Below are 12042 nucleotides of genomic sequence, written 5' to 3'. Positions count from 1 at the left end.
TTTTAAAATACTGTGGCAGCCAGTGGAAGCTGTCGAGATAAGAGCATTTTGGCAGTGCTGAACATAGGAAGTGTTACATTTTACTCTGGTCCCGGATGTAGTAATGTCACATGATTAACCTATTTGCAGTCTGAGAACATAACCCTTTTAAAAGGCTAAAAAACATTTCTGACTATCTTAATTCCTACTCTGCGGTATTTCATTCCAGAGATGAGCTTCTGTGCTGTTTATGATTTAGACACATAGAGTTTAGGGTTGGAGCGTTTACAGTTGGAGCATGTATTAGGAATTTCTTTACTTCTAATAAAGTCTTTTTAATTAATTTGTATCGTCTGACCTAAGGGTGAATCCTTGGTGCCTCCAAAAGCTTACACCAATACATGTGAAGCACTAATTGCTTTTTATTCTAAAGCTTTTCATGATTTGGAACTTAATTCTGTGTGTCTGGTTTTCTAAAAATTGAAATCTTGATAGTGATGCATATCTCAGCAAGCCTAAAAATACTGGCATTAAATTTGAGCTATGCATGTGTGTGACTGAGGTGCTCACCCGCTTGCATAGAAGACAAAACGTTGCTATTCAACTGAGATGGCTTTGTACGTGACACTTTTTCTTACCATCGAGATCATCCCCAGACTTGTGTCGGCTGCCTAATCCATGACAAAGTTTATTTGGCTGTTATACTTCATGCACAGTGGTGTACAGTTCCCCTCTGCCCCCTGCCCAGATATTTTCTCTGTGTAGGAGAAGTACCGTGTACGAAGGAAACAACTGAATGGACATGCAGTGGAGTACACCTAGGATTGCAAGCTGCTTATAGGTGTGATAACTACACTGGATGTGCTGCTGGAAAGAGAGAGCGTGTAAATACAAGGGAGTGTTAAATCCTGCCTTGCTGTTTTGCCAGGGGAGCTCTTGGAAGAGTCTCAGTTAGAAGCCTCCAGGTTGCGTCAGAAGGTGGAGGACCTAGTGAAGGACAACGAAATGTTAAGGTCCACCTCCCCTCTCGACAAACTTGCTGAAATAGCAGGTATGAGCATAAAAGGACCAACTGTTAAGCTCATCGCAGCACGCACTCTTGGGCAGACCAGGATTTTTTTCCTTTTCTTTCCAGGGGGAGGGGGAGGGTTGCATTTGAGGGAATGACAAACTGGAGAGAATCAGCCTCCAGTGAAGCTGTTGGCTGCCTGGCATGGACATACCAGTAAAGGTCAAAAGCCCTTTCTGAAAATATATCTGCCGTTCCTACTGTGTCATGTATGAAGAACCCCCGGCATGGGAAAGCTTGCATAAGCTTAGGTCAGCCATCCCCAATCTCATGCACTCCGGGTGTTTGGGATTACAACTCCCATCAGCCCCAGCCAGACTGTGCTCCTTCGGGAGGAAGAGTGGGATACAAATCAAATGAATAAATCTTCTACCACCCCAACCCCAGCCCGGGATAGAGAATCAGGGGTGGGGACTGCTGCTTGGTGGTAGAGCATATGATTTGCATGCAGATGATCCCAGATTCCTCTCCAGTGTAAAAGGGTCAAGTAGCAGAAAAAACCTCTGCCTGAGACCCTGCAGAGTTGCTACCGGTCACAGTCAGAGGAGACAGTGATGGACAGCCAGCCTGTTATATGCAGCTTGCTGTGCTTTACCGGCCTAAACCAATGTAATATTGCAACATCTCTCTCTTTAATTCGCTACCCATGACTGTTAAAAGAATTGAAGTTGAACAGGTATATAAATGCAATCAGAAGAATCCTGAATTTTTATTATTTTTTTGGCCACTGCCATTTTGCCTTATTTTCAAGGTTTCTTGGAAAATGTAAGACCTGTGTGAAGAGGATGATTTATGGTATTTCTTACCCACCCTTCACCATAAGATCCTAGGGCAGGTTGCAGCAATATAAAAATACTGTATTAAAATCAGTTCAAGCAACTTAACAGTTAGGAGCAGAGTGTGTCTTTGAAAATGGACTCTGGGGGCTTGGTTATAGGGTATGCGACAAAAATGCTGTCCCCTGGAAGTGCCTTCCAGATGTGACCATTGTCACGCAGTTGGTCTTCCCTCCTGAGATTTTTCTAAAGCAAGAGCGGGTAACTGTCAGCCGACAGGCTGGATCAGCCCTTCAGAGTAACTCTGTCTAGCCCCCAGTGGCCTTATCAAAGTGCGTTCGAAACCCATTTTTGCCTAGAGCTTCACTCGTAAGGAAAAGAAGCAGTGAATCAGGCTGCGTATTAAAACTTACCTTACAGCAAAGGCACCAAACTCAAAAGGGGTTGAATGGTCAGATTCCCCACATAACCCAGGAGGTACACCTGTGAGATTAATCCAGAAATTACTAGCTTTAATGGCAGAGCAGGAGGAGAGGCAGTGCTTGGTGTCTAAAAATACCCTCTCCTCTTCCCTAATGTGCTACCCTCTGCATCTTGACTGCCAAAATATTTTGCTAGCACACTTCAGACCTTCAATTGCCAGTCCCTTCTCTAGTCAATACATAATACTACACCTCCCAGCTTTCCTCTGCTAAGCCCTTTCTCTGTCTGCCACAGCTGGGCCTCCAAAACCCTCATCACGTACCAAAACAGCCGCCTCCCTCATCCTGCCAGCCTAAACATCCCTGTTTCCCACACTGTTTGACGCCAGCACTGCTTATTGAAAAGGAATGCAAGACAAGCTGACATTGAGTCATACAGCAGCAGTCGTCACTAGATCACCCATCCTCTTTGCCCTACTTGGAGCACCATTTCCTTGTTCTGATGGATCATTACTTTTGCGTGCAGTGTGGTAAAGGCATTGTGGACTATATTGGGGACATGATAAAGCTCCTGGGCGTGATATTTTAATGCCCTATCCTATAGAATCATAGAATAGTAGAGGTGGAAGGGGCCTATAAGGCCATCAAGTCCAACCCCCTGCTCAGTGCAGGAATCCAGCTTAAAGTATACCCCACAGTTGGCTGTCCAGCTGCCTCTTGAATGCCTCCAGAGTTGGAGAGCTCACCACCTCCCTAGGTAATTGGTTCCACTATTGTACCACTCTAACAATTAGGAAGTTTTTCCTGATGTTCAGTTGAAATCTGGCTTCCTGTAACGTGAGCCCATTATTCCGTGCCCTGCGCTCTGGGATGATTGAAAGAGATCCTGGCCCCCGCTGTGTAACAACCTTTCAAGTGCTTGAAGAGTGCTATCGTATGTCCCCAAAGTCTTCTCTTTTCAAAGCTAAACATGCCCAGTTTTTCAGTCTATCCTCTGATCATCAGTCCCCTGATCATCAGTCCCCTGTATGAACCTATTCCAGTTTGTCTGCATCTTTTCTAAAGTGCAGTGTCCAGAACTGGACGCAGTATTCAAGATGTGGACGCAGTACTTAAGATGAGGCCTAACCAGTGCCAAATAGAGGGGAACTAATACTTCACGCGATTTGGAAACTATGCTTCTGTTAATGCAGCCTAAAATAGTATTTGCCTTTTTTGCAGCCACATTGCACTGCTGCCTCATATTCAGCTTGTGATTAACAACAATTCCAAGATCCTTCTCGCATGTAGTATTGCTGAGCCAAGTAGCCCCCATTTTATAGCTGTGCATTTGGTTTCTTTTTCCTAGGTATAGAACTTTGCACTTATCCCTGTTAAATTTCATTCTGTTGTTTTCTGGCCAATGCTCTGGCCTATCAAGATCACCTTGAATGTTGTTTCTGTCTTCCAGCGTATTAGCTATCCTCCTAATTTTGTATCATCTACAAATCTGATAAGCATTCCCTGCACCTCCTCATTCAAGTCAGTAATAAAAATGTTGAAGAGCATTGGGCCCAGGACCAAGCCCTGCGGTACCTCGCTCATTACTTCCCCCCAGTTTGAGAAGGAACCATTGATAAGCACTCTTTGAGTACGATTCTGTAGCCAACTGCGGATCCACCTGATAGCTTTTCCATCCAGCCTGCATTTAGCTAGCTTGCTAATCAGAATATCATGAGGCACTTCATCTTGACTTCAGCAAAGCTTTTGACATATGTCCACAGCATTCCCACCGTCTACCAGGGAGATTACCCGATCAAAAAATGAGATAAGGTTCGTCTGGCATAGAAGGTATAGTATTACCATCATGCACGTTCTGGAATGGCAGAGGGTTACTGCTGATCTGCCTCCTTGGGGTATCGACCAGGAAGCACTTTTATTCCCCAGCCCACCTGCATTAGTGACCTCATACCATATGAACCCATGTGTGCTATGCCTGGGAACCCCTTGCTACTAGCTGACACCAACTTTTTAATAAAGCCTGACTGTCTATAAAGGGATTTGAGAGTTCTGGCTCTCGGACTGTTGCTCCAAGAGTAGAGGTGACTCTCAAGGGTAAAGCAGCTGGTTGTCCCTAATCTAAAGCAAAGGCATACAGGCTGTGGTTGCTATTCAACCATCCTCTTGGCCAATTCATCTTTTGTCTTTGGGTTGGGGCCTCCAAGTATAAAATGCAGGTGTGGTACAGGTGCATTAAAATGGCCACTTCCACACCCCACCCCTACAGTGTCTATGGAAGCAGCAAATAGGGAAGGATTGGCACCTCATGTCTTTGTGTACTGTGGAGAAAAAGCTGTTATGAAATCCTGTCTGTGCCATTTGCAACAGATATACTGTGTGTGTGTATCTTGCACAGCACTATCTACGCTGAAGTACCAAATGTCATCAATTGAGTTATCCCTGAAAGTTGCCTATCTGGGGGGAAGGGTAGCCTTTTAGCTTGGTTTCTTTCTTGCCTTCGGTGCTAATCAATACGTGCACATATGTGTGCATGCAGATGAGCCGCAGCAAAACTGTAGTCAGATGGGTAATCTGATCCCAGGTCTCTGTTGCCTCATCTCGTGTGGCTCTTGAACTGTGGTTTGTTGAGGGTGCTGACCTCCCAGATACACAGTTCCCAGCACCCTTTTAACAAATTACATTTCCAGCACCCTTAACAGTTCCCAGTAGGGTTGCCAGGTCCATGGCCTGAGACTGATCCTGTATCTTTAGGAGAAGAGAAAGTCAGCCAAGTGCAGGTGTTCTTGCCACACTGTAATGAGAAGAACCACAAGGTGGAATTCTCCCTTCCCCCTGCACAACTTTTAAAGATACAGATACAAGTTGTGGCTTGATGGATGCATGTGTGAAAGCCCTGAGAGCAGCCTCTCTTGGCCTTAGAAAATATGACCATCAGGATATAATATCACTCCGACATGGTGTGCAGCAGCCTTCATTAACCTAGTGCCTTCTGGATGTTTTGGACTACAACTCCCATCAGCCTCAGCCATGCTGTTGTAGTCCAAAACATCTGGAGGGCAACCAGGCAGGCAAAGGTTGGTGTACCTGTTTTAAAAGCGTCTTAATAAATTCACTTCTTAAAAATGTGACTGTACTCCCCGGAAAAGCTGGGGGGTGATTTTTGATCTCTCAGTATTACGATATGCTGAGCCCAGGAGGAAGGAGGGAAATTCCAGCAGACACTGATGATCAAAGGCCATTTATACACGTTTGCATCACACACCAAACATTGCCTGCTCTGTGCCCCCAGAGACCAGCTACTTGTTCTTGCATGGGGAAGACAGAGTTTGACATGGGGAAGACTTGGTGTGTGTTTTTTAACTTAGTGAGTTGGGACTTTGGGACTGGTTAATACAAGACAGGAAAAGGCAAGTGCTGTTCCTTTTAGACTCCCTGATGTCCCCCCCCCCTTAATTCTTTACATCCATGCTGAATTTGTTTTAGCCATGCCTGATGGGGGGCTGTTAATTACAATGAATGGTTACCACGAGGTGGTGATTGCTACCAATCCTTCTGCCTCTGAACCTGTTTCCTGTTAATACAGGATATGAGCTCTCCATCTTGCTCAACTACCTATACAGCTATTTTCCTTCTCTCTCTTTTCTTTTCCCATTTCCCACTTTTTTCATCTTTTCACTGCTATTATTTCTGCCAGCAGAGTCAGAGCTCTGCAATGAGAAATGTTCACTGGCTTCTCTTTCTTTTTACAGGAGGAATCCCAGATCGTAGCTCTTCCCCAGAGGTTCCAGGTGAAGATCAGAAGGAGATGAAAAAACCTGCACATGAGCCATCCTGCAGTGTAAGGCATCATACTTGAGGGTTTTAATTGTCAAAGTTAAATAAAAAGAAAAAATGAGTAAAGCTGCAATCCCCACTAAGTGGACCTAAGAGTAAGCCCTATTGAATGCAATGGCACTTATTTCTGAGTAAGCATACATTGAAATGGGCCTCTAGAATGCTAAACACACCCTAAATGTTCAAAAATGATATCATAATTTTTTTTCTTCAAAAGAACTACACAAGTGTGCCTCACTTTTGACTTTCAGGCATCCCTGGAATACTTTTTTGTGTCCACAGGACTATGCAGCTGTTTTGTGTGTGTGTGGTGATTAGTAGCCAGTCATTTTAATGATTGTTTTGTATTGCTTTTAAATGGGTGTATGTAGTATGTAGCTGTACATCACCCTGATGTTTTGCAAGAGGGCAGCATCTAAATACTTTTATAAAATAAGTTTGAGCATTGTACTCTCTCTCTCTTACTACTACTACTACTACTACTACTTTGAATGATGGGCATTATAGTTTCCATTTTACTAATGCCAAACTGGGGCTGAAAGAGTGCCTTGTCCTAAGCCACCTAGTGAAAGTCACTGAGGTTCAAGGCTACTGCTTTATCTCCAGATCCAAGCTACATTTAATTAAGTCTGGGGGAAGGGATGGGGAGTGGTCCATGCCATGTTTAGGTGTCTGATAAGTTGCCCCCAAACTGATTTGTCAGATGTCACTTCTTATAAAGGGATGTCTCTTAGCCCAGCATTTTGTACTCCTAGATCCTAAAATCACTGTTGAATTTTAAATATTATTTGAGAAAACTGTAGTTCCATTCCACTCTGTAACATAGACAACCACTCTATAACATAGAAAACCACTTCGTTATTAGGTAGATTCTGATTGTGCCAGGTCTCCAATTTGGTGCATAAGATGCTTCCTTGTTTCCCACCTGGACTTTTTAAATGAAAGAAATAAACAACATTTAAAAACAGCTATTCAGTCCAATGAAAGACACAGTCACACTGTCTAATTCTGAATTCAGTGCCCCATGCTGATAGGATTGGAGCCCAAACAGGGTCACTGAGAAACATGAGAGAGATGCTAACATGCTCTAGGGACCCTTGAGATTTGCAGAACTACCCCCCAAAGATCTTTTTAAAAAAACCCCAAAACCTCAAAACAGCCTAATGAAGACTAGATTGGCCTCCAGGAGATAGGAATGTTGAGTATTGGTTGAAAAAGAATAACAGGGACCCAGGGGCTTGGTGAATGAGAGAGGGTACTGGCCTGCTTGAACCCTTTATAGCTTATATTATCCTGGAGGAAGACATGATTGATTGGAACAGAAGCACTCCTGTTAGGAGGTGAGGACATACAGCAACATTTTGTTATAGGCTCCACTTTCTTCTTCAGTTTCTAAGGCTGTGTACTACACACCATACATTTAAAGAACACTCAAAGCACATTCTCCCCTCCAAAGAATCCTGGGCACGGTAGTTTGTTAAAGGTGCTAATACAATTCCCAGAATCCTTTGGGAAGGGGTGTGTGCTTTAAATGCATGGTGTGTGCGTAGCCTAGGTAACCTGCACACTGCATATATGTGTGTGTGCGTGTGTGTGTGTTTAAAAGCTCATGTTAAGTACAAATGACTCAAATTAATCATTTAAACCTTGCTCTTTTTTTCCTCCTGGCTGAGGCCCAGTGGAATTGATTGATTGAGTTTATTTATATGCCACCTTTCTACAGCATGCTGTGCCCTAAGTGGCTCACAACAAACATTCAAAATATCAAAATACAAAGCGCTGGGGATGCAGAGAGAAGCAAGTTTACAAAAGCCAACAATACATTCAAATAAGAAAAAAATCAACAATTTTTGTTGATGTAGAATAAATCATATTACAAACTGATAGCTAAATTGGATCACCATGGCAAGCAGCTCAGCCAACACACATGCATCCGCTCCAGCTACAAATGCAGTTTGCAGAGTCCATCACATTTCCAAGGCCCTGGTGCAGTCTGGAGTCATGGGAATCCTGCCAGTTCAGAAGCTCCCAAGAAAGGACTGCAAGTGGCCAGTTGATGCAGGCCAGCATTTGGTAATTCTGAAGACACAGACGATGTAGAAAATTAGAATCATAACTAAGTCATACATGGAGATCATTTCGAAGTAGGTGTATGTACTGTGACCTGTCCACTGTGAAGATCTTATGCAGCAATAACATTTCGGCCACTTTCAGCATGGCTGAGTAAGAGCCCACGTAGCCTCTATCCAGCAACCTGGAGTCCAGCCCAAAGGCAGAAGACAGTGCGGAGGAGGAGGGCGTTGAGGTGCCACCGCCGCTGGCATCAGTGCAGATCACCCGCACCCCCTGAGACATCTCGCTCACGCCTTCTCTGGCCAAGGAGACAGGGCGAGTCCCCCTCTCTTTTTAGCCCGCTTTTACTCGCATTCGAATTTAGATATGACTCTCTCTCTTTTAAACATGTCTACAGGGGTCCTCATCTGAGTTTGAAATTGTTGGTGCTGAAGATAAGAGGTCTTCCCAGGAGAACAGCGGGAAATCTGTAAGTGAATCTAAAATGTTGGTTTAGGCTGAAATCCAAAAAAAGAAAAAATGTTTTATGGACTGTTTTAGAAGTGCAGTTGTTTGTGACCTTTTTTTTTGTGGTCATGATGTATGTTTCACACAATTGCCTTCTTTAAATTTATAGCTCGGAATGACGACAGGAAGGTACAGAACTATCCGGGAGGAGAAAGCCAAAGTGGTTGGCAGGCTTTATCAATCAGTACAATTATTTTATATTGCACTTCACAGAGTAACTTAAGTTAGAAAAAGGAAACAAAGTCATGCTCCCACCCTGAGTATCTTGCAGTCTAATTTTTTTTATAGTAGGGATAATGTCAAAAGGAGAGGGAGAAAGAAAGATGTACTAAGGCTTAATTTCAGTTGAGGAACAAACTACACAGAATGTTTAGTCACAGTAGTATTCACACATTCACCCCATGTTGTTTGAACTGAAAGCAGCAGTGGGTTGCTGTATTGCAGAGCCAGAGACCTTGTTAGGAGGAAGATGTGCTTAGTCCTTTCGTTGTAGGCCATTGCTCCTCTCAAAATTGCTTCCCTCAGTTTCCTTAGGCCCATTACTTTTTTTACCTTTTTCTTCTCCATAAAGCAAAACACAGCTGGGAAAGGGATTTAGGCAATTCTTAATGCAGGAGAAAATCATAGAGTCATAGAATAGTAGAGTGGGAAGGGGTCTGTAAGGCCATCGAGTCCAACCCCCCTACTCAATGCACTTTGTGTGTGTGTGTGATCTGCCATTTCTGTGATTGACTGCAAGTGTGTGTAGTTTGCCCCTGAATAGGAGGTTTTCTAGGGCCATCAGCTGAGTGTGCCTGTCAGTGGCATGCTGCCACCCATAACCACACAAACCATGCACGTGCCACACGATTTCTTCTCTTGGCTCCTTTCCCAGAACCAGCTGATGGAAACTATCAGGCCATGACGCGAGAAAAATAATGCAAAAGTGCTGCTGTCAAGAGGCATTTCCCCCCCTTCCTTTTTCTTGCTCACATAAGCAAAGCTGCGTGCTAGCTGGCTATTTCCTTGTCCTTGGCTAGAAGCTCAGACTCGCAGGCCTGGGCAGTCAGCCAGCAGGATGGCAGAGAACACCACAGGCCTTAGGTAGAAGGCTGTGACACTTCTCAGGAAAGGGGTTCGGAAAAAACCCGAGTGATGAAATGAAACTAACCGTAGCAATCTAGCAAAGCCTTTGAACCTCCCCCCCTCCCTTAACAAAGGGGTAGTAACTTGCCTGAAGGGTCATGTGCTGCTTTTTCTTAGTACCTGCCTTAAATAGTGCCCCTGCCTCTATAAAGGTTTCACAGTCCTTTAATACAAGGGGCTTTAGAGGTCTAAAAGGATCTGTGGTGTGTCTCCAAAGATGGCTGTCTGTTCACTCATCGAGCCTGTCTACTTAAACTGATACCTATTTCAAACAAACAGTTGGCCCCAAAACAGTTGATATCCCAAAATCTGCCCTGTTCATTTCTGGCTGTGAGCAACACCCCCCCCCGGCTCCCCATTCTCACATTGATCCCGCTTAAAATTGGATCTGGCCAATGGCAGAACAAGAAATGTAATCCAAACGTTATAGCTGTTCAGATCAGGCTCCTGTATTAACCGTAAGGGAGAAAGGGACTCTTCCCACTAGGAGAATATTTTCACATAGCTTTTTCTTAGCAAACATGGATCACTCTTCCCTTGCCAGTATTTTTGTTCTCAGAGCCAAGTCACTTCTACTTGGTATTGCTCGTGAGTTTCCCTGGGCTATTACACAGCGGCAGGGGGAATCCTAGCTCAATTATTCTAAAGCTGTAGTAGAACAAGTCCCTTCATGCATTGTTGTTAAGCCAGGATGGGTGAGGCCCAAGAAATAGAAAGTTAAAGGAAACAACTGCTACTTTAAAATAAAATATGTCCACTTTTTTTGAGATTTGGGGAAGGTGTGGGTCAGGCCAGCGTTGGTGCTTGAGGAATTAGGCAGGGCAAATAGCCATGCATATTTCAGGCGAATGCAGTGGGGGTGGTTGTTGTCATGTCAACAGCTTGGCATGCTGTTAGTTGCCTGTAGATATTGCTTCCCAGGGTTGAAGCAGGTTAAAAAGCCACCCTCCTTTTCCCAGATAAATTGGCATTGTATCAGACAAGGTGACTCCTGGCAAAGCTCTAGGCTGGGTGCTCGTAGGCGTCTGTTGCTGATTCCCAAAATAGAGGCAGCCACGCTTTATTGTTGGCAGAAACAACAACTAATAACTCTGGTACATCACAAAGGTTTCTTAAATGTTGTGACAACCCATAAAAATTGTGATGCACAAAAAGTTTCACATTCTGCCTTTGGCTGCTCAATTCCGTACTGCTTGCAATGCTTTTTTCTTTTATGTAGAATGTTTAATCGGAGAGTTAATTGTGTTGTGAATGTCTATTAGATATTCTCAATATCTGGCTGTTCTGAGACACAAAACATCCCAGATTCTGTGATCAGGAAGCACAGTCAGAAACCGACGTGTACAATTGGAAGAACTGTGACTGCCAGAATTGCATCTAGCTGGTTGTATGTGATATCATATATTGAAGTGAATGGCAGCAGTTGATGGAGATATATGGAAGCTTTAGAAAAGTTGAGAGATGAGCCTGGAAAAAATATCTATACCAACCTTTCCCAACCTTTGGGACCCTAGATGTTGCTGAACTACAATCCCCATCATTCCTGCCCATTCACCATGCTGGCTGGGGCTCATGGGAGTTTTAGTGCAACAACATCTGGGGACCCAAAGGTTGGGAAAGACTGATCTAGAGCTTGAGCAAGGTCTGTCAAGGAGAGAGATTGATTCACAAGCAATTTCTACTCCCAAATGACACTCTGAGGCTTTGATATTAACCAGGATTACTACAAGTAGCATCTAAAATGGATAAAATGTTCTCCATGAGAACTGGGATAGCTGTTGCCATCAGAATAAGATAATGTAAGATCTTTTATTCTTGAAAAAGGCTCTTGTAGAAACCCATTTCGGTAGATATCATGGTACATTTTCACCATAGAGCATGTCTGAGGCTTTATCTCTCCTGCTACTGTTCTTAACATTGTAATTGGAGTCTATATATAAATTGTGTGCTGCTATTCTAGAGCCATAAGCTGCATTTTCAATAGGAAATCTGTAATAATATCTGCCAGATCTTAGACACCCTTGTATAAAGAAGTCTTTTTCAGCATTTGCAATACTTACAAAGCCCTGGCTGTGGTAATACAGTTGTGACTTCTGAAAAATAAATATCCTGATGGTTGCATTTGCAAACACTGCTTTGCACTAACCATTTTCTTCCTAGCAGCTTTGTTCCCTATTTGAAATGGTGGGGTGGCAGTGCAGTTTTTGTAAGAGTACAGATACAAAAGCTGTAAGGTTATAGGGCAGGGATGGAAAAC

General features: G+C 43.7%; 1 protein-coding gene across 9 annotated transcripts in view; it reads left to right on the top strand.

Annotated features, from left to right (window-relative positions):
• The window catches only part of TNIP1 (TNFAIP3 interacting protein 1), an 80419-nt gene that overhangs the window by 35348 nt on the left and 33029 nt on the right, over nucleotides 1–12042 (top strand). For 7 of the 9 annotated variants that reach the window (XM_061617409.1, XM_061617415.1, XM_061617411.1 and 4 more), the window contains exons 3-5: nucleotides 908–1030; nucleotides 5996–6084; nucleotides 8551–8622. In XM_061617409.1, the coding sequence (XP_061473393.1) occupies nucleotides 908–1030; nucleotides 5996–6084; nucleotides 8551–8622 (284 nt within the window). The remainder of the gene's footprint in view (nucleotides 1–907; nucleotides 1031–5995; nucleotides 6085–8550; nucleotides 8623–12042) is intronic. The other 2 variants (XM_061617414.1, XM_061617413.1) reach the window with 1 other exon arrangement.

Source organism: Rhineura floridana, chromosome 3, assembly GCF_030035675.1.
Source record: "Rhineura floridana isolate rRhiFlo1 chromosome 3, rRhiFlo1.hap2, whole genome shotgun sequence".
NCBI classification, from domain to species: Eukaryota; Metazoa; Chordata; class Lepidosauria; order Squamata; family Rhineuridae; genus Rhineura; species Rhineura floridana.
Note: the sequence above shows the minus strand (reverse complement) of the source record. Positions and strands in the feature narration are given on the sequence as shown.